Source organism: Leptodactylus fuscus, chromosome 10 (assembly GCF_031893055.1).
Source record: "Leptodactylus fuscus isolate aLepFus1 chromosome 10, aLepFus1.hap2, whole genome shotgun sequence".
In the NCBI taxonomy this organism is placed as follows: domain Eukaryota; kingdom Metazoa; phylum Chordata; class Amphibia; order Anura; family Leptodactylidae; genus Leptodactylus; species Leptodactylus fuscus.
In genome coordinates this window covers 35,430,190-35,455,567 of record NC_134274.1, presented here as the reverse complement: position 1 = coordinate 35,455,567, position 25,378 = coordinate 35,430,190, and the positions used below count along the sequence as shown (strand labels likewise).

The following is a 25,378-nucleotide window of genomic DNA, read 5'->3' as shown; positions in this document are numbered from 1 at the left end:
CCATTTTTTCCCATAGACTATAATGGGATTCGATATTCGATCGAGTAGTCGAATATTGAGGTTCTACTCGAAACGAATATCGAATATCGAATATTTCACTGTTCGCTCATCTCTAGTTCAGATATAACTTTGTGCATAAGTCTTCATCAAGATAAATAGGAATGGACTTGAGTTGGACCATATAATAGAGTCAGTTTGCTATTATACCGATTTATATTAAGTATCTCAATAAAATGGATTTGGCATGCAGTGTAGATACCGCATGGGAAAAATCTGCGGAATTTTTTATTTTTGCTATTAGACTAGTATATTTGAAATGACTTAGAACCAGGCTATTGCCAATAGTATTGGCCTTTCTGTATTCAGCTGAGGCATTTGGATTCAGGATTTTTTTAGAGATCCTGACCCTGTTGCAGAATTCCCCAATGTTTATTCAAAGTAGATTGCATATTCTCCCATTGGGAGTGAAGAGTGGTGATAAACCTCACTTTATTGTCCAGTTCAGCACGTCATGTTGATGTCAGGATTCTCAATCCGACTGCTTTATCTTTAAGGTTACTGTGTCAATTTAGGAAGCTTCTGCAGTTTCAGAAGTTTCCTGGTTTGGTCCAATTAGCAGCTGAGGAGGTCTATACAAGACACCTCCCTCCTGACACAGGCGCCATCTAATTGTTTTACTTCCTAGTCTGACTCTGCATCTTGCTTGTGTTCACATGGGCGGCACCTAGGGAACATTCCCGTGTCCGCCATGTGCAGCCTGTGTTTTTAATTCACGGCGTGCCGTCTGCAACCAGCCTTAAAGAAAGGCTATAATTTTAGTAACACTCCTTGTATTAATAAGTTTGAGATTATCAAAGATCTTCATTACAGATGAGCGAGTACTATTCGAAACTCCCATTTCGAATAGCACGCACCGATAGGAGTGAATAGAAGCGGCCGGACGCCGCTCCGGTCGCTTCCATTCATTGCTATGGGTGCATGCTATTCAAAACAGCCGTTTCGAATAGTACTCGCTCATCTCTAATCTTCATCTATTTAGAAGAAAATGAATATACAAAAAGAACTTTGCAGAGAAAGAACGTCAACATTCCGTAATGGAAGTGGACCAAGAATTCAATATTTCCTCCAGTTTACAAGGAGAATCGACAATTAGAATGGAAAATACCTTCTAATCCTTTTAGTGATTCAAAGATTAGGGTCTCTCGGGACAGAATCTGAAATCTCTGTGTCACCAACAGATATGTAGAAATAAGTACCGCACAGAGAAACTAAAACACAAAACAGCTAATATGTCCTCCAGTGACATCTGTGGTCTGTGGACATGGTCACCACTGATATACTAAAGCTTGGTGAGAATGTTAGCATAAGTAACATCTCTATGGAAGAGATTATGGTATTGATGTCCCTCAGAGAGTGGGATGACTTTGTTTTTTCCAATAAAGCCGGCAATGTTGTCATTTGGCCCCATGAAATGTATATCAAGGAGGCCAAGAGACAACTGCATAATAAAGATTGTTACAAGATACTGATCAATATTGATCAATTTCTGCAAGAATATGATTTTATGATCACAGCAGATAAAGCTATATCCAAATAAGTAGGTGAGTTGCTTACAGTCAGGTACGCCAAAGTCACAGCATTCTATCTATTACCCAAGGTTCATGAAAACTTGAACAACCTGGATAACCAAGAGTGTCAGGGCTGGGGGGCTGCCTGAAAACTGTAGAACATGGCTCGATAATGAACTACGTCAGCATATGGCGTTGTTACATTGATGACGTGCTTATATGGAGCCGCACTGAGCCACAACTGATCCAAATTATAGAGATACTTAATATATATCCGTATAATAGCAAACTGACTGTACCACGTAAGGAATCATAGATGGTGCAACTAGGACTCTACAGAGTAACTCTACCATATTAGTCCAACTCAAGTCCATTCCTATAATTTAAGGTTATATTGGGAGTTTATAGAAAAGAGACGGCCAGTAATAGACTGCTTGATGCTAAATGTGCTGACTTTACAAGACCCATTAGATGAATTCCTAAAGGGAATTTTGTAAGACTGAGGAGGAGTTGTTCAGATTTACAAGATTTGAGAAAACAAGCACATAGCCTCGAGTTAAGAAGACATTACTTTAATTGAGCTATAAAATAGCGTGTGACCAGGCCATAAGAACATACAGATCAACATGGTTACAGCCCAAAATAAGAGATAAACTGGGTGATAAAGAGTCCTCTATATCACATAATATGCAATTATATGCCATCTATTTTCTGTCAATTTAATTTTGGTTATAAAAAGCTCCTGTTCCTGAGGGAACTTGTCCCCAGAAGAAGCCAGACCATGTGAAACACGGATAGGGACATTACATACAGTCCTATGAAAAAGTTTGGGCACCCCTATTAATCTTAATCATTTTTAGTTCTAAATATTTTGGTGTTTGCAGCAGCCATTTCAGTTTGATCTATCTAATAACTGATGGACACAGTAATATTTCAGGATTGAAATGAGGTTTATTGTACTAACAGAAAATGTGCAATATGCATTAAACCAAAGTTTGACCGGTGCAAAAGTCTGGGCACCTCAACAGAAAAGTGACATTAATATTTAGTAGATCCTCCTTTTGCACAGATAACAGCCTCTAGTCGCTTCCTGTAGCTTTTAATCAGTTCCTGGATGAAGGTATTTTGAACCATTCCTCTTTACAAAACAATTCAAGTTCAGTTAAGTTTGATGGTCGCCGAGCATGGACAGCCCGCTTCAAATTATCCCACAGATGTTCAATGATATTCAGGTCTGGGGACTGGGATGGCCATTCCAGAACATTGTAATTGTTCCTCTGCATGAATGCCTGAGTTGATTTGGACCGGTGTTTTGGATCATTGTCTTGCTGAAATATCCATCCCCGGCGTAACTTCAACTTCATCACTGATTCTTGAACATTATTCTCAAGAATCTGCTGATACTGAGTGGAATCCATGCGACCCTCAACGTTAACAAGATTCCAGATGCCGGCATTGGCCACACAGCCCCAAAGCATGATGGAACCTCCACCAAATTTTACAGTGGGTAGCAAGTGTTTTGCTTGGAATGCTGGGGTTTTTTTGGACGCCATGCATAACGCCTTTTTGTATGACCAAACAACTCAATGTTTGTTTCATCAGTCCACAGGACCTTCTTCCAAAATGAAGCTGGCTTGTCCTAATGTGCTTTTGCATACCTCAGGCGACTCTGTTTGTGGCGTGCTTGCAGAAACGGCTTCTTTCTCATCACTCTCCCATACAGCTTCTCCTTGTGCAAAGTGCGCTGCATTGTTGACCGATGCACAGTGACAACGTCTGCAGCAAGATGATGCTGCAGCTCTTTGGAGGTGGTCTGTGGATTGTCCTTGACTGTTCTCACCATTCTTCTTCTCTTCCTTTCTGATATTTTTCTTGGCCTGCCACTTCTGGGCTTATCAAGAACTGTCCCTGTGGTCTTCCATTTCCTTACTATGTTCCTCACAGTGGAAACTGACAGGTTAAATCTCTGAGACAACTTTTTGTATCCTTCCCCTGAACAACTATGTTGAACAATCTTTGTTTTCAGATCATTTGAGAGCGGGCTGTCCATGCTCGGCGACCATCAAACTTAACTGAACTTCAATTGTTTTGTAAAGAGGAATGGTTCAAAATTCCTTCATCCAGGATCCAGGAACTGATTAAAAGCTACAGGAAGTGACTAGAGGCTGTTATCTTTGCAAAAGGATGATCTACTAAATATTAACGTCACTTTTCTGTTGAGGTGTCCATACTTTTGCACTGATCAAATTTTGGTTTAATGCATATTGCACATTTTCTGTTAGTACAATAAACCTCATTTCAATCCTGAAATATTACTGTGTCCATCAGTTATTAGATATATCAAACTGAAATGGCTGCTGGAAACACCAAAATATTTAGAACTAAAAATGATTAGGATTAATAGGGGGGCCCAAACTTTTTCATAGGGCTGTATTATCATGAACAGTCTGCCTAAATCTCCCCACCACTCATATACTTAGTCGGCTGTAGAATCATCTATACATCACATCGTCACATATATCAAACTGTCTTAGTAAGAACAACGTTGTGGCAATGCAATCTCCATATCTTGGCTTACGTCCTTTTAGCATCTCAGAATCAGTCGATATACTTACCCACTTCCAACACTGATTCACGGCCTCAGATCCCCGAGTGCTGAGCAGTGTCACCAAGCCAGGAAAGCCTGGCTATGAAATAGATGTGGTCCATAGAATTGGGCTCAGGTTACCTGGCACATCAAGAGTGCGCTCCCGAGGTGCCAGGTCATAGGGACCTCTGTATCACAGAGTGATAGAGCAAATCCGAACTGGCCATTTTACATATATCCTGCTTACTAGTGGTCTATAAAGCATGTAGATTTTTGAATAGTGTTGTATATTTCCATGGCCCCCCTGCAGTCCGCCTTAAACTGTGCAGCTCACTTAATACACCTCTCCCCCCATTCTTCATCAGCCGCTCCCCTCTGCCAATCCCTTGCACCTCTTCACAACCAGCAGGCCATTGAGTCCACCACAGATCATGTCCTCTTAATCATATGGGTTACTAAAGCATTTGGGGTCTCAATGTAGGGCCCAGTGTCAGAAATCTGGGTTTCTGTCCTAGGTCCTGGGTCTTCCAGCAGGAAAATGACCCCAAACATATTTCAAAAAGCCCCCAGAAATGGATGGAAATAAAGCGCTGGAGAGTTCTGAAGTGACCGCAATGAGTCCAGATCTAAATCCCATTGAACACCTGAGGAGAGATCTTAAAATTGCTGTTAGTAGAAGAAGGGGCCAGAATTCCAGGTGAGAGGTGTAAGAAGCTTGTGGACGGTTATAGAAAGAGATTGATTTCACTTATTTTTCCAAAGGGTGTGCAACCAAATATTATGCTGAGTTGCCAGTAATTTTGTCCGGACCATTTTTGGAGTTTTTTGGGAAATCATTTCCTTTTTGTCTTTTTTTTTTCTTTATTTTTTGTGATGTTCCAATATACACAAATGAAATAAAAATTTGTATAACAAAACGTGCAATTACAATAATTTTCGGGAAAATTTTAGGGGTGCCAACACTTACAGCCGTGATTGTAGGTCATCGAGTCTCACCATGGGAGAGCATCAAACAACTTATCCCATCTTGCAACTAGTAGGTGTATTTTCATCCCACCCCTAAGGAGGAATCGTGATCCAGCTTCCAGAAAGTACTAGAGCGCAGAATGGTGAACGGCATCATTAAAGTGACATGTCCATATAACACATCACATGTCACCAAAGGGTTAAAGACTAGAAGTACTGTTCGGATCAGCCGATCTGAACAGCACGCTCGCATAGAAATGAATGGACATAGCCGGCACGCGGGGGGTTAAGCGGCCAGCCGCCGTCAAAGCGGAAGTACCAGGTGCATCCATTCATTTCTATGGAGCGTGCTGTTCGGATCGGCTGATCCGAACAATACTCGCTCATCTCTATTAAAGACTAACCTGGTAGCACTCCCCCCATAAACATCCAAACAATGCCACCATGCTTATAGCTATGTTATATTTAGTTATATCTCCGTTTTCCACTATTAATGGAAAATGTCCACTCCCGCCGTAGGTCTGAACTGTGAACTCATACACTATTAATGAAATGCATGTGATGTGATGTAAGAAGAGATGACCACATGTGCAGATCATGGGATCTCAAAGAAGCAGGAGATATAAACCACAAGCATGGTCATAATGACAGCTTTCCAGAGAAGATTTCATCCACAGATAATATATTGGTAAGTGACTACTCTTACTGCAGTTAGCCATTATGCAAACGCATTTTAAGAATGGAAAATTCCTTTAAGAAACGATCATTTATCTTTTTTATTCAAATGGCATTTTTCTAATTTCCAAATATATTAGTCTCTAGATTCCTTGTGTAGAGATGCTCCGATTACAGGACGTGGAGCTGCAGGATACGTGTAAGTATATTATTATGTCTATTAGTGTTATTATATCTAAAGTGGAGCCACTTTACAAAATATATTGGTCACATAAAGAGTTAGATCAGTTTTTTTTCTGGCTTTTTATTTGGATCTCAACACTTGCCTGGCAAATCCACAGTATAGATTGCATAGACTACATGCAGATTAGATGAGCAAGGCTCTCTTGAAAGGGAACCTGTCAGGTCAATTTGGGACTTAACCAGAAATGAGTCTCATCGGACTCCTCTCTGGTGCTCCCGGTGTCTGTGCAGTTCTTCAGTGAAGCCGAGGATGTATACTCAGAGTAAGTGCCAGGGGTGCGAGACGTGCACTAAATCTGACGTGTACACTTCTGGCTTCAGTGAAGAGCTGCGCCGATGCGAGGAGTACTACAGCAGGGCGCCTATAATGTTTATTACAGCTTTGTAACAGGGCAATTTGATTTTCCCAAATCGCGCTTACAGATTCCATTTAAGGAATGTTTAACTAATAAAGGGAACCATAGTTCTATAACCCTTCCCACCTTCCAAATTTAGATTTTATGACCAATTTCCTAGATCATGCTTCATACTGTAGGGCGGGGGTAGGCAGCCTTTTTATTTCGGTGTGCCAATTTAAATAAATTATCCCAAAAATTCCTAATAAATGTTATTAATCTATTCAACTTATCACAAGCCACCAAATGGAATAGAAATATTAATTATAAAACATAACTTTTAATAAATATGCATTAATAACAATCCTAAAAGGCAGGGGAAGGAAAATCTTGTACCAATATATACTGTGCAAACAATAGAAATCACACAGGCATGGCAGCCTCCAAAAAATGAAACCAGTAACACTCACCAATCAGATGATGTTGCGTGTAGTGCCATTCTAGGTGGGAGGTTGCTCATAATAACAAACTGTTACATAATCAGATAATTCCAAGATAAGAGCGGCCCAGGGTATAAGGATAGGGAGCTGTTTATCTTTGGAGCAACAAAGTTGTGTATGAACATTATTTTTTAAGGCAATTCTCCATGAGAATACAATGTAAATAAGTTTATACCAGCCAAACCTGTTAGGATAGCAAATGCTGTTCAGAGCCAAAGTGAGAACCAGTCCTAGATACACCGATTTAAAATGCCAACATGAGGGCAACACGGTGGCTCAGTGGTCAGCACTGCAGCCTTGCAGTGCTGGAGTCCTGGGTTCAAATCCCGCCAGGAACACCATCTGCAAGGAGTTTGTATGTTCTCCCCGTGTTTGCGTGGATTTTCTCCCATTCTACAAAAATATACTGATAGGAAAAAAAAATGTACATTATGAGTTCTATATGGGGCTCACAATCTACATTAAAAAAAAAAAAAAATTGTCGGCGCTGTGTGTCCAACACCCCCCAGGCCGCACCAACCCTAACCCACAATGGTGTCCTCCAGAGCCCCAAATGGTGGGGATGAACTTGGCTGCACTGTGGAGTGGCACGGGTCAGGGAATGCCAAACACACAGCGCACCACAAATCACGGTAAACCAGACACAGCAGATGTTCCCGAGACCTGGAAACTTGGGAGCTCTTGAAGGACAGTGCCGGCAGCCTCCGCACAGCGGAAAAAAAAACTTAACTCAATTTCAGTGAACCTGTTTCACTCAAGAAAACCAGAATTTCTGGGACTTGCAGTCTCGTGCTGCTTTACAAACTCCTAGTATTTAACACACTGAGGGATCACAGTATTTACAACCTATTATATTCTCATCTAGAGACCTACGAGCCTGGAGAACCTCTGCAGTGACAAGTTTATTATTAAAGAGGGTTTGTGGAATTTAGATAATGATGACCTAACCTTAGGATATGTCCTCAATATCAAAATGGTGGGGGTCCGACACTTGGCAACCGTCCGCACTGATAGACTGATAGCTCCGTACACTGGGCAGTGGATGTGCCAGGTTACTGCAACTTATTTCCCATTTACGGTACCCAAAAGAAAGAGATGGAAATTGGTGTTCGCTGTCTCATGAATGTCAGAGCTCTCCATTATATCACTTTTGCCACAATATATTACGTTGGATCTTTCTATAACACCCATGTAATATTCCCTTTTGCTTCTAGTGGGGAAAAAGCTTGGAGAAGGGAGTACGACTTGGAAATATGATCAACTGAGTAAAGTGACTGTTGTAGAAGAGGGAATATCTGTCATGGAGTTCATCAAGAAAAAAATAACTAGTAGCTATGGACAAGTAAGTTACAACCAAGATTATCCCAACTTTTCAAGCACAAGTTGTATTTTAGTTAGCCACTAACCCTCCATGATGTACTGGGGGATGTACTGGGGGATATACTGGGGGATGTACTGGGGGATGTCCTGGAGATGTACTGGGGAATATACTGGGGGATGTATTGGTGGATGTACTGGGGGATGTCTTAGGGGATATCCTGGATATGTACTGGGGGATGTACTGGGGGATGTTCTGGGGGATATACTGGGGGATTACTGGGGGATGTATTGGGGGGATTTACTAGGGGGATATACTGGGGGATCTATTGGAGATGTCCTGGAGATGTACTGGGGGATGTTCTGGGGGATTACTGGGGATGTACTCGGGGTTGTCCTGGGGAATGTACTTGGGGAGTAGCGCTTTTCTCTCTGCATTTTTTACCCTTCTCAGGTGGAACTAGGCAGAAACCGCTGGACCCATTATATCTTTGGAGTCCACGGGTTTCTGTGGGTAGCCACTTCTTTAAGCCGATTAGGTTTCTGTTCGGGGGTCCCCAAGTGTAACCTAGCATAAGCAAACTAAATAACTGACTATTTGTAGTACAAAAACGACAATAAGTCTATCCCAAAGGCGCAGGTCTGCCTATATTCCTGATATCAGAGAATCCATCTACATTAAGTTCCAAACCGAACCCTGGAAAACAATCATTTCTAAATTGTTCTAATTCAGATGATACAATCCTAGCCCAGGTATAGAGCACGTAAAGTAATTTCTTTGTATTCCTTGTGCTCCAGGATGCCTTCTATGTTGCTGACCTAAATGATGTGGTGGACAAATATCGCCGCTTCCACTGGGAATTGCCGCGGGTCAGGCCATTCTATGCTGTGAAGTGCAACAATACTAAAGAGGTTCTCCAGACACTTGCCTTCCTGGGGACTGGATTTGACTGTGCCAGTAAGGTAATCTGCTTCATGTTATAAGTAGATCCTAGTAGATCTCTAATAGATTTTTGTCAAGATGGTGACAAGGTTTGGTCTGTATGACCTGATTGGGCTTTATGGTCATTGTCTTATTCCCTTCATTATTGTCCCCTATTTTCTGGGGATATTCTGCTGCATGCTCCTCTGCATTTCTCCAAGGAAAAACCTTGCAGAAATCAAGTGGCTTTCATTGCAGCTTATCTTCAGGTTCCTTGGCCTAAATTATGGCTTCATTGGCATGAAAAAACTGACCTCCATGCTATGTAACACATTCATTGTGTTACTAATGTTATTTGTCAACAGGTAGAGATAGACATGGTGTTGAGTTTAGGAGTTCCTGCAAATGATATAGTCTATGCAAACACTTGCAAGCAACCATCTCACATTCGACATGCCGCCAAGCATGGAGTATTGAAAATGACCTTTGACTGTGAAAGTGAATTGCTGAAAGTGTCAAAAGAGCACCCAACAGCCGAGTAAGTGGACAACAACCTGGAGGTAATATTATGGCCTGCTTTTCATAGTAGCTCCTACACAATGGAAGACTTTGCTTTAGCGTACGTTTACCTGGTGGATTTTCATGCAGGTTTTGGGTACGTGTTATTCCATTCTAAAATTCTCAAGAAATCCATGTTCATGTCCATTGGAAATGTTGGTATTGGAATTTCTTGCGGAAACCATGACAAGTTACCACACATGAATTTGCCATTGTTTCCACGTCTATGTGAACCAATGATTTTTACCTCTATATTTTTAATTCTTTTGAGATTTTGTTATTTGTTAGTGGTGTGTCAGAGAATGCAAAATGTGAAGAAAAAAAATTCTAGAATTTTTTCAAAATTTTTTTAATTGATTTTCAAAGTTCAGAAAAAGTGCAAATTTTTGTGTTGCTTGCCTTTACATTTCTCTACATAACTCAGGCTAGAAAAAAGATAGAGAAACAAAATAAACACCATTCTACTCAGAACTGTCCAGGCTTTCACCAGATATGTCACAAGAGTATCTTTGTTAATATTTTACCCATGCATACGCAAACACAAAGTTTTAAAACGCATTTCCAAAAAAAACCCGTTTAATTTAAAAATTTCCAAAAATGCACATGTGCCTGCTATGCTCCGAGCCACATCTGTACCAAAGTTCAAGTTGGGATTGCGATGGGATCATATTTTATGATATAACTATTACAGTGTCGATTCAAAAATCTTGAATTCAGATCTGTTCAGCCTGTGGTCTAAAAGTGTGGGGTCTATATTTACCAAATAATCCATGATTTTTAGATATTACTGTATTATTTTATTATGTTACAGCTTAGGGGGCATTCACACTACCGTTGGTGTCCGCTCAGCAGTGTCCATGGTTATTGTCTGTACAAGATTTTAGCAACAGACACTATCTGGTCAGTTTTCAATTTCCATTCATTTCAATGGGACTTTATCTTGTGTCCTTTAGTTTCCTTTAGTGTCTGTTTACATCCATGTCCGTTTTTTCAAGCGGACAAATAAATCCTACATGCAGGACTTTTTTGTCTGTTTGAAAAAACTGACAGTAAGTGTCCTTTTCTTTTAACATTGATGTCTATGGGCAACAGACATATAACGGACACTAACTGATAGCCATCAGTTACTGTCTGTTTGTGTCCGTTATGATAGGTGTCCGTTTTTAGTTGTGGTTTTTTTTTTTAAGCAGACACCAATGGTAGTGTGAACCCTACCTTAGAAGCAGGAGAGGGCAGAGGAGAAAGCTTTGTTAGGGTTCGACCTGAGAATGAACAGGGATAGACAGTGAATTCAGAGCAGATGACAGGCCGGCAACTCTGTCAGTCATGTGAAGTATCTGTCCACCTTAGAGTCAGGAAGTAAGAAAGCTTCAGAACTTTAATTTCCTGACTATGAAGAGGAGGAGAGTTTGTTAAAACATCGGTTACAGGAAGCAGAACCCATCCAAGGGACTCGGCAATACCACACTTTCATTCCATGTAGTGTAACAGAAATAAAAACAAGGATTTTTTCATTCAGCAATGACAGTGAAGTCCATGAAGTGGTAGAAGGTGGCACAAGATTGGCAATGGATGACATAACTAGTTCTGTGACCTGTGAATATGATCGGCGCTGATAGCTGGCTACTGTACTCTCCAAAGATTGTGAAAATGAAGACGTAGAATTGACTTTTTTTGCATCCTTTTGGTCCAGCACCATCCTTTGTATATCCAAGAAAACCAGACATTTAAAAATTAACAAAAATAAGATATTAAAGGGATTCAATCATTAAAATGAAATTTTTTCTCCCTAACATGACATTTTTTCTCCCTTCTTCCGGCGATGGCTTCAAACTTCTGGGCATGCGCATTCGTCTCTGTCCAAAGCCCAACGGCAGAGCCAACTACGCATACCCAGAAGTTTGAACCCAGCGCCAGAAGAAGACGCAGGGAGAGATCATTTCAGATGAAGATAGAAGCGGCGCTGGAGATTTCTCTCGCAGTATTGAGGACACCTCCAGTGCTGCAAGAGAACTCATTTGCATACAGAAGAAAACCCGTATTTCTACTGAACAGCGACGCGGAGAAGACATCTAAAGGTAGGAGAAGAATAGCTTTTCTTAAGGCTATTCCTACATGTTAGGGAGAAAAAAATATCATTTTAATGATTGAATCCCTTTAACTCAGGTGGAGCCAAACACCATGACAGGCCGGACATTCTCTGACACATTGCTAGTAAGCGCTTATGGACAAGATTACATTTCACTCACAAGAAGGGACAAATTGATGATAAAAGGCCAGTAGTGTAATAACATCCTTTTAATTGTTTGATTAGTTCATATTTTATAGAATGAGGATGTAACTACTGTACTATTCTTCTTAATAAATTACATGTTTAGTGATATAATAAAAAACAATTGTTACATGTAGAAATAGGTGTTATAAATATTGGTTCTTTTAATATTGTTAACATATAATTAGGATGAAACTGTATTTACAAAATCCCACTAGAGGATATGATCACCTTTTTCTTTTGGTTTGTTCAATGCATTCAGGTTGACAATGCGGAGCAAGTTGTGTTCTGATCATAAGATGTATTTATTCTGGCACATACAAGACCTGTTTTTTATGTTTCTTTATTGTTGCACATAAATGCTGAATTCAGCAAGTTGTAATTTGAAAAGAAAAAAGGAAGAAGCCACACCAACATAAAATCAGATGATACAAGGCTTAAAAATTTTTTTTTCTTTAAAAAATAGATCCCAATTTGGTCCCACATGCATTTTTCACAATTTTAAAACATACGTTTTTTTCACAATTGTGCTTCGAAATTTTGAATTTGTTTTCTCCAAAATAAAATATAAAGAAAGTTTTGTGACATATGAAATGAAAGTCGGTACCGGTCTGAGAAAAATTATGCCTCTCCCACCTCTTTATCTTAAAGAGGACCTTTCACCATTTTTCCCAAAGGCAGTGTTATATACTGCCGGAAAGCTGACAGTGCGCTGAGTTCAGCGCACTGTCGGCTTTCCCGATCTGTGCCCGGTGTGAAGAGCTTACGGCCCGGTACCGTAGCTCTTCTATGGTCAGAAGGGCGTTTCTGACCATTAGCCAGGAACGTCCTTCTGCCTCGCGGCACCAATCGCGCTGTGCTGTGGAGCGGGGAGGAACGTCCCCTCCCTTTCCTGATAATACTCGTCTATGGACGAGCTGTGTGAGCAGAGGGAGGGGGCGTTCCTCCCGGCTCTCACAGCACAGCGCAATTGGTGCCGCGAGGCAGAAGGACGTTCCTGGCTAATGGTCAGAAACGCCCTTCTGACCATAGAAGAGCTACGGTACCGGGCCGTAAGCTCTTCACACCGGGCACAGATCGGGAAAGCCGACAGTGCGCTGAACTCAGCGCACTGTCAGCTTTCCGGCAGTATATAACACTGCATGTGCCCAAAAGTGGTGAAAGGTCCTCTTTAATTCTAGCCCGAGATATGATAAAAAATGTAAAGCCACACCAGGCCAATATTTGTGCTTTTTCAAAACTTTAGAAGTCTGTAAAAAATTAACGGATGAAGAAAAAAATTCTAAACTTTTTATTTGTAATTAACTTAAGTTGTACTTCATATAAAAAAAAAATCTAAAGACGTCAGGTAAAAAAAATATTCATATTTGGATAACTTGATATGGAATGACCCAGATCTATAATAATAATAACATCATTTTGTTTTCATTAAGATAAAAAAAAAGATAAAAAAAATATGATGACCTCCAAAAGATCTGATCCAAGTGGATTTATTAGCTTGAATACAGGCATATCTTAAGGTTTTAGTTGACTTTAATCTTTCTGCTAATTTTTCATCCATACCTCCAATGCAGGATGATCCTCCGAATCACTGCTGATGACTCCGAATCAATGGGATGCTTTAGCAAAAAGTATGGCGCCCAGTTACAAAGGTGTGAATATCTGTTAAAGCTGGCAAAGGACCTTAATCTATCAGTCATAGGAGTCAGGTAAGAACTAGAGGTTTCTGGGCTAGATATGTAATACATTAAGACTTGTCCTAGAATAACTTTATGAATTAATAATAATAATAATTAGAGATGAGCGTGTACTGTTCAGATCAGCCGATCCGAACAGCACGCTCACATAGAAATGAATGGATGTAGCCGGCACGCGGGGGGGTTAAGCTGCCAGCCGACGTCAAAGCGGAAGTACCAGGTGCATCCATTCATTTCTATGGAGCGTGCTGTTCGGATCGGCTGATCCGAACAGTACTCCCTCATCTCTAATAATAATTAGAATAAATAATAGCCACAAAAAGTTAAATAAAAAGGATTCGTTATTCATTGCTGTTGTAGCTTTCACATTGGTACAAAGTGCAGGAAGCCACAAGCTTTTCACCAGGGCATTGCAGATGCCAAACATGTCTTTGACCTTGGAAGAAAATTTGGCCATGTGATGAGGCTCTTAGATATTGGAGGAGGGTTCCCTGGAAACCATGACTTCCGACCAGGATTAAAAGAGGTAGGCCCACCAAGTGGACAGGATGCCAAACCTACTTTCAAAAGGCAATTCCTACCAAAATTTCCTGTGAAAAAGCAGAGCTACTAAATGTGTATCCAGAAGAACGGGGAGTAGTTGATGTCGGTGTCACCAATTCTGGTAACACATCAACTAACATATGAAACCATCTAAACATAAAAATAGTTCAATCCAAACTAAGTAAACTAATGCAACATCCCAGAGTGTTACTGCTTATTCTCATTCTATTTTAGGTGCCTTGTGTTATATGTATTTTGCCTTTCCCAGTGTAATCCCTACATTTTATAGGATGATACTTATTTCCAGCTTCAAAGCAGATTTTTGTTCCTTCCAGTTCTGGTGATTTTATGAAGACACGTGCGTGTTTGGCTCGGCAGGGTGGAGAAACAGCTCTCGACAGAGCTGGCATTTGGTGGGCAGCTTTCTAGAGTGCCTGCCCAGCTTTACACAGATATATAGACTTGATTTTGCCATCAGTATTTCTCACTGAATCCCTGTAACTTTTTCTTCTTTCAGTTTGCTGCTGTGATTACGGAGGCTTTGGATCAGTATTTCCCAAGCAAGGAAGGAGTGGAAATTATCTCAGAGCCTGGGAGATATTTTGTAGGCTCTGCCTTTACAGCCGCGCTCAATATTATTGGCAAGAAGGAGAATCATGGGACAGGTCAGTAGTTCAGGACAACATGGGGTATATGTTTATTACCTTTAATCGGTTTCTGCCTGTAACATGCTATTACATCAGCAGGGGGAACCTATAATGTATAGTTTTACTTTAACTTAGGAAAGTATAATTCATTGCAATACAGAATTAGTGCAATGTATTATATAGACAATCGCAGCTCGTAGTGCTCAAGTACAGATATTAATAAAAAGTAAAATACTGTAAAGTATGAAATAAAATAGTTTTTTGTAATAGAAATAGAATAGTAATAAAAAAAAAATGTTAAAAAAAAATCGGTGTTGATATGTCGGTATCAATCCATACTATAACAATCAAATATTATTTATTCATACCACGATGAAAAGACATAAAAATTAAAAATCCAGCAAAACCTATTGAAGTCAGGTAAGAGACCAGTCAGACCCCGAGCAAAGCACAACACTGCAGAAACCAGCAAGCTTGGAACCGGCCATAGTCAGGCAGCTTTTTGGGGTAGAGGCTACCTTAAATAGCCCACAGGAGATAGGCTGGGAGCAGAATTTAAGGTTTAGACTTTCTATAGGGCCAGTGCACTGCACAAGTAGGGGTTGGAGCACAGCCCCACAAACAGGGAGAATAGCGCAGCAGTCAGAGAGAGGACACTATATCTCACCACCAGGCCAGACCTTCTGCAGTCCTGCACCATATGGTCCATTATAGTAAGTCTGGCAATGATATATTTCTGTGGTTCCCCCTTCCGCCAATGCCCTAAGCACATGCTTTTTCTGCTTGTTGGTTACTCTAGTCCTAAAAAGATGCCTGATGTATGTTGTGTGTCACAGTCTATGTAATAAAGTATACAGGTAGTTTTTGTGGTCTAGTGATAGCCCAGGGGATTTTACTATATACTAATATCTGAGGTTTCATGTACTAACTTAAAGCACACCTGCGTATATGATCCAAGGAAATGTGTTCTGACTAAGCCACTCATCTTTCTATTGATCTTTATACAAACAGATGGGAAAGAGGACAGGAAAATTTCGTATTATCTGAACGATGGTATATTTGGAACATTTTTGCCTTTTGAACTGCAGAGTGAAGAATTGCAAGTGAAGTTATTGAAGGTAAAAGATGTCTTCAATGTCTCCTCTGTGCAGTACCAATGAACGCTTAGGGCTCTGGTAACTGTTCTATCACAAACCCTTTGTCTTGTCCTCTTGATACGGTGCAGAGACCCCTACTGATTGCTTATACAACATGGGACCCGTGCTTAGTCCCTTCGGCTATGATCACCTCCCCTTGGCTCTTCTCACTAGCTGAGGTCAGGTTCATATTTACCGTTTTGTGGAGCCCTGCAGGGGTCTCTGAGTCCACTCCCCTCATTGCTCTCCAATGGATTCATTAGCGTTTTTGGTCAGGCAGTAAGACTCATGTGCTCCCTTTAGACACTCAGATCTTGCCGACTTTATGGTGCTGTGTAGACTCTTCCAAAATAATGGCCCTATGACCTGAATCTCGGGCAACCTAGACTTCCCTGTCGCACTTCAGTCCTCTTTTCTCTTCCACACTGCACTGTGGGTCAACCTATCCCTAGATTCCATCACGTTATGTCGGCCTCCTCCCTTCTCCCCCAATCTAAGCTACTCACTATGACCCCAGACCCTGACTCTGTTGCCTCTCATTGGCAGTACAACCAGCTTTCCCATTCTTATAATGCTCTTAAAACATCTCATAAACTTTATAGGACGTTATTGCCTTTTGAACGCTTGTGCCTCTCACCCAGTGCTCCGACACACACCATCTCACTTATCTATGGCAAGCTTATGGAGGATTCAGTCAGGGCTCGTTCACATCTGCGGCCCGGCACTCCGTACTTAGGTTTCCGTTTCCTGCCTAAAACACAGGCAGGATACGGAAACCTGCAGGAGGCTTTCTCACCCGCGTTTTGCGCTCTCCGCCGCAAAAACGGGTTTTATAATCCGGACACAGAGTCGGACATGCAGTACTCTGTGTCCGGATAAAAAAACCCGGTTTCGCGGCGGAGAGCATAAAACGCTCACCGCCGCTCACGGCCGGACCCGGTCTATGGTTTCCGTCTTCTGGCATGCAGAAGATGGAAACCATAGAACGGAGACCCCAAACGCAGGTGTGAACCCAGCGTCAACAGTCTACCAACATTCACGGGTAGTTGGGAAAGGGAATTGGGGGTCTTGTTCTCACCAGGCACGTGATCTTCAGCTTTAAACAAATCCTCTATATCTTGCAAAGCGCAAGAGACGAACTATAAGATCCTTTCCAGATGGTACAGAGTCCCCTCTGTCCTTCATGAGATCTACCCCTCCACTTCAGACCTATGTTGGAGATGTAACATCGGCCAGGGCACGTCTGATGGGGATGTCCATTCCTACGCTACTTTTGGTCAGATGTCCATTGTATCATTCAGACGGTCACTGGCATTGCTTCAGAGGATGACCCTGCTCCTCTCTATCTTCCCGTGTAAGTTTAGGAAGCACAACCCGCAAATTATTATGTTTCCTATTAGCAGTGGCAAGATCGGTTATCCATAGCCTATGGAAATCCCTGACGCCTACCCTCTGATGTCTTGTCTTATGTATATGAAGCATGGAAAACCTGCTCACAGAACTAAAACATGACGACAGAGCCCACCAGCAGACATGGCTTCTGTGGAACCCCTTTTACTACTCTGCTGAATTCCATTCTGTCTTCCCCTCTGTGTCCTCTTGATTCTCCTTCCCCCCATCTTGTCACCATTCTTTCTTCTTTTTCGAACTGACACGAAACATGTTTACTAGAGATGAGCGAGTAGTAATCGATCGAGTAGGTATTCGATCGAATACTACGGTATTTGAAATATTCATACTCAATCAAATACTACTAGCTATTCGCAGTAAATATTCGCTTCAGAACCAGCGTTGATTGGCTGAATGCTATACTGTGTCAATCAACACTAGTTCTGCCGGAGGCTCGTCTGTGAGGAGGCGGAGTCTAAGATCAGACCACAGCAGTCTCCATTGTGGTCCGATGCGCTTTAACTACGCGGCGCTCCTCCTAAACACTCTCCTCCTGCTACTCGTGGACTTGGTGACTCTCCTTTAGTCGAATAGTGGTTTCCCCTGAAACAAGCATTTTTTCCCATAGACTATAATGGGATTCGATATTCGATGGAGTAGTCGAATATTGATGCTCTATTTGAAACGAATATCTAATTTCGAACATTTCACTATTTGCTCATCTCTATTGTTTACCATTGTTGTTCCTGATATAAGTATATGGATTTGCTGCGACAGTTATTGTTCCCTCCTCCCCCATGTACCTCCCTCCTCCCCACCATCCTCTCCGTTCCCTAACTCTCTCTCCACCATGCGCACCTCTTAGGGCCCCTTCACACGGAGGATACTCTGGCTGATCGGAACGTGTAAACGTTCTGAATCATCAGCATTTAAAGCAGGTCCCATTGCTTTCTATGGGAGCCGGCATACGTGCGCTCCCCATAGAAATGAATGGGCTGCTTTTTCCTATTCATTTCTATGGGGAGCGCGTATGCCGGCTCCCATAAAAACCAATGGGACCTGCTTTAAACGCTGCTGATTCGGAACGTTTACACGTTCCGAATCAGCCAGAGTATCCTCCGTGTGAAGGGGCCCTCATATTTCTGTTGTCTTAGGGCCCCTTCACACTACTGATACTTTGCCTGATTCTGAACGTTAAAACACGGTCAGAATCAGCGCGTATAAAGCAGATCCCATTAATTTCAATGAGGAGCTGGCATACGAGCGCTCCCCATTGAAATGAATGGGCTGCTTTTTACTCTACGAGCGCTCCCATTGAAGTGAATGGGAAGCGCTCACGTGTTCGGCTCGCCGTGTGAAGGGGCCCGGCGCTCAGCTCAGTCCGAGCCGTACACGTGAGCGCTTCCCATTCACTTCAATGGGAGAGCTCGTAGAGTAAAAAGCAGCCCATTCATTTCAATGGGGAGCGCTCATATGCCAGCTCCCCATTGAAATTAATGGGATCTGCTTTATACGCGCTGATTCTGACCGTGTTTTAACGTTCAGAATCAGGCAGCGTATCAGTAGTGTGAAGGGGCCCTTATTGTTGATGTCTTGTTTGACCTGTTTTTTGTGATATAACTAGAATTTCAACAAAATTTTTAATGTTAAAAAAAGTTATGGAGGAGGGCAGTTATCATTTCTGCCATCTATACATATATTAGTATATACCATATATAGAAGGTTTCTTCTTTTACATATACGTTATTATTACTCTAGGACTACCACCATTCAGAAAAACATTTTTCCAGCAAACTTTGGGGACCCTGCCTCACAGAACTTGACTTTATTAAAGAAGAGGTCAGTCTGCCAGAACTGGAGATTGGTGACTGGATAATATTCATGAATCGGGGAGCCTACAGCTTAACAATAGCTTCGGCCTTATGGATTTCTTCCGCCAACCGTGTACGTCATACGGAGTAGAGGCACATTAAAAAGAAAGTAGGTAATGGGAAGCCCGACCACACAATTGTTATTGTCACTTTGGGCACTTGACATACACTGATAGTAACATGGAAATGGACATGATATACTGGTGAAAACATGTTGTCTATGGTTGGTCAAAGGTGAAGCCCCTTCATTTCTTAAGCTGACCACACACATTAGATAAGCTATTGGATGAACTCTAGTTTGACTATCTTGTCTCACTCCCCCATACACATACATACCCAGATTGGCCAAGTATGCATATGTTCTGAATGAAGAGAAGACTAAAGGTCACCGGACACCTCCAGTGGCGAGCTATCTCCTGAGAATAAGGGGACTAATCATTGGAAACCGAAATCACAGAACCTTATCGTTCCCAACATCTGCTGTCAGGGAAGAGTCGGAGGGAACCCCGTACACATTAGATGATTGCCTGACAAAACAGATGCAATTGTAGGGTAGTTTTGAAGCTGCTGTATTTGGGAATGAATTGGATTTTCCGGAGTAAAGTATTCCAGGGCACCGGTGCAGCTCCAGAAACGTCTTGGAGATGGGAATGAGGTGATCGGATAAATATTATCATATTATTATGTTAAATATTATTAGATGACAATATTCATGGGCTGTAAGGGATACTTCTATTCTGCTGACAACATATGTCTGTCTGGGTGTGTCAAGGGTATACTTATTTCAGTGTCATCCATATACAGGTGCAATGAGTATGTGAATGCTGGGGTACACCCCCTCCAATGAATATAAATGACTGTAACATCTTTGCCTGTTCGGGCCTTAACATCATCATCTGGTCACACACTTCGGCACAGGAAGTGTGTTCAGTTGTGATCCTTTGCACCTGTTGATGTAGCACATCTGAGGATCTGTTGCTTTGTGTCAGTCCAGCCAGTGGTTGTGTTCCTTTGGATACTAGGGAGTTAACTTAGTGCTTTTGATTAACATTCCTTCTGGTCAATCAGGTCTAGGGCAGATTCCTTTAAATACCTTTCCATCCCACTCCCTATTGCTTGCTATTTGCCTTTCTGTGTGCGCTGGCTCTATACTGTTTGCTGTTTGTATTTCTATTTCTCACCCTTGCCTTTTCATGTGACTACTCTTCTGGATTCCGACTCTGTATCTCGCTGCTCAACTGTTTCCGACCCCTTGGCTAGCTAACTTTCTGTTTGTTGTTGTTCATCTTGTCTGCGTTCTGTGTTATCACTTTTATCACAGGAAGGGACTGCCGCCCAGCTGTCCCCTACCGTCTAGTGTAGGTGAGGCAAATAGGCAGGGACTGGGGATGGATTCAGTCTTAGGACTCACTGTCTTGTCATTCCCTTCCTCACAGGTATCACCAGCATCTACTGGGAAATTGCTCATCTAGCAATTCCGTAACACACATGCCTGGGTCTGTGTAACTCTGTCTGTCTCTTTGTCATTTTGAGACATGTCATGACCATCCCACAGATGACCAACACACAGATGAACAAACATTGCCACGATGGATCTGTAAGAGATTCAGCTAAAGAGAAAGAGTACTATCAACTTCTTCAGTGATGTAAGCTTAATAGACATTGACTGATATTTCTATTATTCTGAAAGTTTTTCCTGTATCTATTTTCCATAAAGACTTAAATAAATATCCATGTATTATAAGAAGCCGAATCCTGCAAATAATGTTACCATATGGGTCAATGTGTGAGTTAAGAATTCACCCAAGTATACAGTATTTTACAGAGAGCTTGTCCCCCCTCCACTCCTCACCCGTCAGCTCAGGAATGTATCACTGCCCTACCATATGGACAAGGTTTTGCAATCTTCAACAAGTCGTAGATTTGGGGAGGTCAGGGGTCCCAAAGAGACCCTTTATTTTGGAAAAGTCCATCTTGGGAGTAAGCGAACTAAATTGAACTACAAAAATATGTCACAATTAGAGGTAGTAATAGAGGCGTGCTGTGGGAGCCCATAGTGTTCCACAAGTTCTGTGAAGGGTAGAAGGTCAGTATCAGTAGACAAAAACTGAGCCAGAAATTTCACCCCTACCCTGATTCAAAACATTGCCATTGTTAGGCCCCGTGCGACTTATCAGGGTTCAGCTAGTGGAGAGTCCTCAGGGATGCCATGGAGGTAGCAATCCCCCACAGGACAACATGGGCTAGTCACCAAAATTGGGCTATAGTACTAATCACTAATAATTAGTTGCAGCAGGGTTTCTATCTATGGAGAACGTTTACCAAACATTTATATCAGCCAGGTAGTTCCTGGCATTGCTGTAGCTGCATTACTGAAATGAAGGTCTATCCACCAATGGGCATTGAGGGGAAATATAATGAAGGGGGCCCGTGAAACTAGGGGCAGATGAAGGAGAGGGAAGAGCGACATGAAACTGGGGCCAGAGATGGAGCAGGGACATGAAACTGGGGGCAGACATGGAGGGGGGGACATGAAACTGAGGGCAGAGATGGAGGGGGGACATGAAACTGTAAGCAAAAATGGAGGGGGGACATAAAACTGGGGCAGATGGAGAGGGGGGCATGAAACTGGGGCAGATGGAGGGGACATGAAACTGGGAGCATAGATGGAGGGGGGACATGCAACTGGGGCAGAGATGGAGTGGGGACATGAAACTGGGGGGCAGAGATGGAGAGGGGACATGAAACTGGGGCAGATGGAGGGGGGACATGAAACTGGGGCAGATGGAGGGGGGACATGAAACTGGGGGCAGAGATGGAGGGGGGCATGAAACAAGGGCAGATGGGGGGGACATGAAACTGGGGAAGATGGAGGGGGGACATGAAACTGAGGCAGATGGATGGTGGACATGAAACTGGGGGCAGAGATGGAGGGGGAATGAAACTGGGGCAGATGGAGGGGGGACATGAAACTGGGGCAGACGGAGGGGGGACATGAAACTGGGGCAGATGGAGGGGGGACATAAAACTGGGGGCAGAGATGGAGAGAGGACATAAAACTGGGGGCAGAGATGGAGGGAGGACATGAAAGTGGGGCAGATGGGGGGCATGAAACTGAGGACAGATGAAGGGGGATGAGGTCAGGACTTGTAAATCACCAGACATTTCATGTCCAGAATGTAGCAAATGTTATAACCATAGATCAGCTCTTGCTCAGCAAAAGAGGCGAAGTCATGTTCTTGTTTAGACTGTTGCACATGTTTTACATCAGATATAGTGCTGATGGATTAAAGAAATACTTCATTGTCCAGGTTCTGTTTTGTATAGTACAGGCCACTCCGGTATATACACAGCACCCATCAATGCCGCTGAGTGAGGGGTACGTAGACATGCAGATCTGTTCATCAGTCGCCCCCCATTGAATGACACGTCACATTGAATGCGTGGTTAGGGCATCAACAGTTTATTAAGAATCGTGCATTTTCCTATAAAGCATCAACACTTTTCCTTTACCAAAATACAATGCAGTGATCACGTGATTTTGCCAGCATTAATGTGTAGGCGGCCCACTATGTGACCACTGAGGGCCAGTCACAGGGTCCTTTGGGTTGTGTGACATCACCAAGAAGGTCAGAGGATGACCCCGGAAGGCAGCCCAGGAGAGGTGAGTATACTGTAGGTGTTTATTATGCTGCTGCACCTCTCAAACCTACAAATATTTGTAGAAATGAATCTTCTGAGGGTCACCCATCTGTAGCTGGTATACATCAGCAATTCCCAACCAGGGTGCTGTGGAGACCAATCAGGGGAGCCGTGAAAATATGGAGGGAAAATGGCCGCAGGTCCCCTTTCAACTACATTGGGAAGGGAAGAGCAGGATGTAATGCCGCAGGTACAGCTTCTGTGTCCGCGGCATTACAACGCCGTAATAGTACTTAGCGGAGGGTGAACTCGATGAATGCCGTGACGTACTATTACAGAGCACGAAGGGGTTAAAGCTGTGAGTCTGTACTATAAACCCTTATAGATAGATTGGTAAACTGGTAATACTTGTGCCACTAGCCAAAAATTTCTGGACCCCACTGTATATAGATGTGCAGAATAGCACCGAAAAGAAGAATATTTTAACAGATCAATTATAGAAGTACATCAATAAGATATCCATAGAGGGATAACAAGGAATATATACAGACATTAATCCCGTCATAGCACATCAATAAGACTGATTTTGTAGAAAAACGCCCTATTACAAATACAAAAAACATTTTACCTAGAGAATTGTTTCTGATTCTGAATTGCAATACTCTATAGTCGTTCCCCCCCCCCCCCCCCCGTTTTTTCATATATTCAATTATATATTTAATTATACTATTTTGGGACACATTTAAATCAGCATTCAACCATTGTACTAAATTCCTTCATGTCCATTCCCACATTAAAACTTGGTGAACATAGGGGACTGTTCACACTTTTTTACCTCCCTAGTGATTTGTAGTTACAGTCCTTTGATCTTTTCTGTGATACAGGAGTGTGCAAAAAATTTAGGCAGATGTGGAAAATTAAGAATGTTGAATATATATATATATATATATATATATATATATATATATGTGTGTGTGTGTTATTTTTGTAAACGAACAAAGTGACTGCAGCTGAATATCAGCTTCTGAGACGAATCCTGACTGAGGACAACCTTGTCTTGCCTAATCAGTGCTTGGAGTTTCTCACAATTTCAGTTTTTGTTTGTCCACCCACTTTTTGAGGATTGACCACAGGTTTTCATTGGAACTGGAAGTGGATCTGGGGACGTTCCTGGCCAAGGGCCCAAAATGTCACTGATCCCAGAGCCACTTATCAGTTCTGTCTTATAACAGTAGGCGCTATAATGTTGGAACAAACCTTGTTCATCACCGAATTGCTCCATTTACCTGCTGCTTCAGATTAGGCAATGTCGCCCTGCTATCAGAGAAATGAAGCCACATGACACTGTTGTGTACAAGGCGCTCATCTCAAAGTCAATTGTGTTCATCGTCAAATGTCAAAAAACATCTACAAGAAAGTTGGCATTACCTTGGGTCTGGCACGTTCCTCAGAGATAAAATTCTGGTTACTGTTATTGCAAGTGTACAAGGTTCGAAATTCTTGGAATCAGGTGCAGCTAGAAATTTTATGGAATATTACCTTGTCAAGAGACTTCAGATTCCTCTTCTGAATTTTCAGAAGTCCTTACATCTTGCTTCAGTCGTCGGATCCTTTATCTTGCATGTGCACATCTCGGTACAACAGTTCCAATATGGCTTTGAGTACAAGTCCTTCATATCACATCTAGTCTTGTACGTCTGGTAATTTCCTGGCTTGGATTACACTGGGCCTAGAGTGCTTGGCTTGAATGTAATATCTATGCAGCCTGGAAATACACTATACTAGTAGAATACCTGCGGCTTCACTCGCGGAAAATATGGTAAATTGAGAACATTCATCCTTTAGTTCAGATGTTTCCATATTCCTTGCTTCAGCTGTCTTATGTGAAGACGCCATTCCCGCTGCTCCGATGTTTCGGCTTTCTTACATTTCGCCTGTCTCATCCGTTTCTTTTCCAGCCGCGAGTCACGTTGTCACTTGTCTCAGCTCTTTGACACAATTTTGCGTTCTGAGCTTTTGGATGAACTTGCCCACTAGATGGTGTTTTTTTGGGTGGCACAGTCCTTAGTATTGTGACCCTTTAGTATTCACCTGACACTGATAAGAGATGTAATAGGATGAAGAGTAATACAGAGCTGCCCTCACAGTATTACTATGACCTGAAGGAACCACCTCACAGGCCCATAGCAACCAATCAGAGCTCAGCTTTCACTTTACCTCAGCAGCTTCAGTGATGAAACCTCCCTGTAAAGTAATACTGACAATCTTACTACCGTTCCCCTGAAAATAAGACACTCTCTTATATTAAATTCTCTTCCGAAATATATGACCAATCTTATTTTCGGGGGATGTCTTATGCAGCGGCTGGAGCGGGGGACAATCGGCAGTCATGCGGAGCTCCGGCATGACTGCTGGTTGTAGATGGTCTATGAGGTGAAGTGTCTTATTTTCGGGGAAACAGGGTATAGGGCAGTGTTCGCCTGACCAATATGGCTGCTCAGCGCCTATCC

At 42.2% G+C, this 25,378-nt stretch overlaps 1 protein-coding gene across 1 annotated transcript; it reads left to right on the top strand.

Annotated features, from left to right (window-relative positions):
• Nucleotides 1-5,950: 5,950 nt before the first annotated feature.
• On the top strand, nt 5,951-24,905 carry LOC142219182 (ornithine decarboxylase-like). Its single transcript, XM_075288133.1, has 13 exons — nt 5,951-5,995; nt 8,089-8,220; nt 8,951-8,955; nt 8,990-9,154; nt 9,479-9,651; nt 13,518-13,652; nt 14,001-14,166; nt 14,701-14,848; nt 15,842-15,948; nt 19,114-19,299; nt 20,782-20,823; nt 24,447-24,568; nt 24,827-24,905. Exons 1-13 carry the CDS (start codon nt 5,959-5,961, stop codon nt 24,903-24,905), a joined length of 1,497 nt encoding a protein of 498 aa, XP_075144234.1. The 5' UTR covers nt 5,951-5,958.
• The last annotated feature ends 473 nt before the right edge of the window (nt 24,906-25,378 follow it).

Excerpts from the sequence above, each read along its gene's own strand:
- LOC142219182 (XM_075288133.1), top strand. The coding sequence starts at position 5,959 with ATGCTCCGATTACAGGACGTGGAGCTGCAGGATACGT. Across the intron at positions 9,155-9,478 it reads GATTTGACTGTGCCAGTAAG|GTAGAGATAGACATGGTGTT; the intron begins GTAATCTGCTTC and ends ATTTGTCAACAG. Across the intron at positions 14,167-14,700 it reads TCCGACCAGGATTAAAAGAG|TTTGCTGCTGTGATTACGGA; the intron begins GTAGGCCCACCA and ends TTCTTCTTTCAG.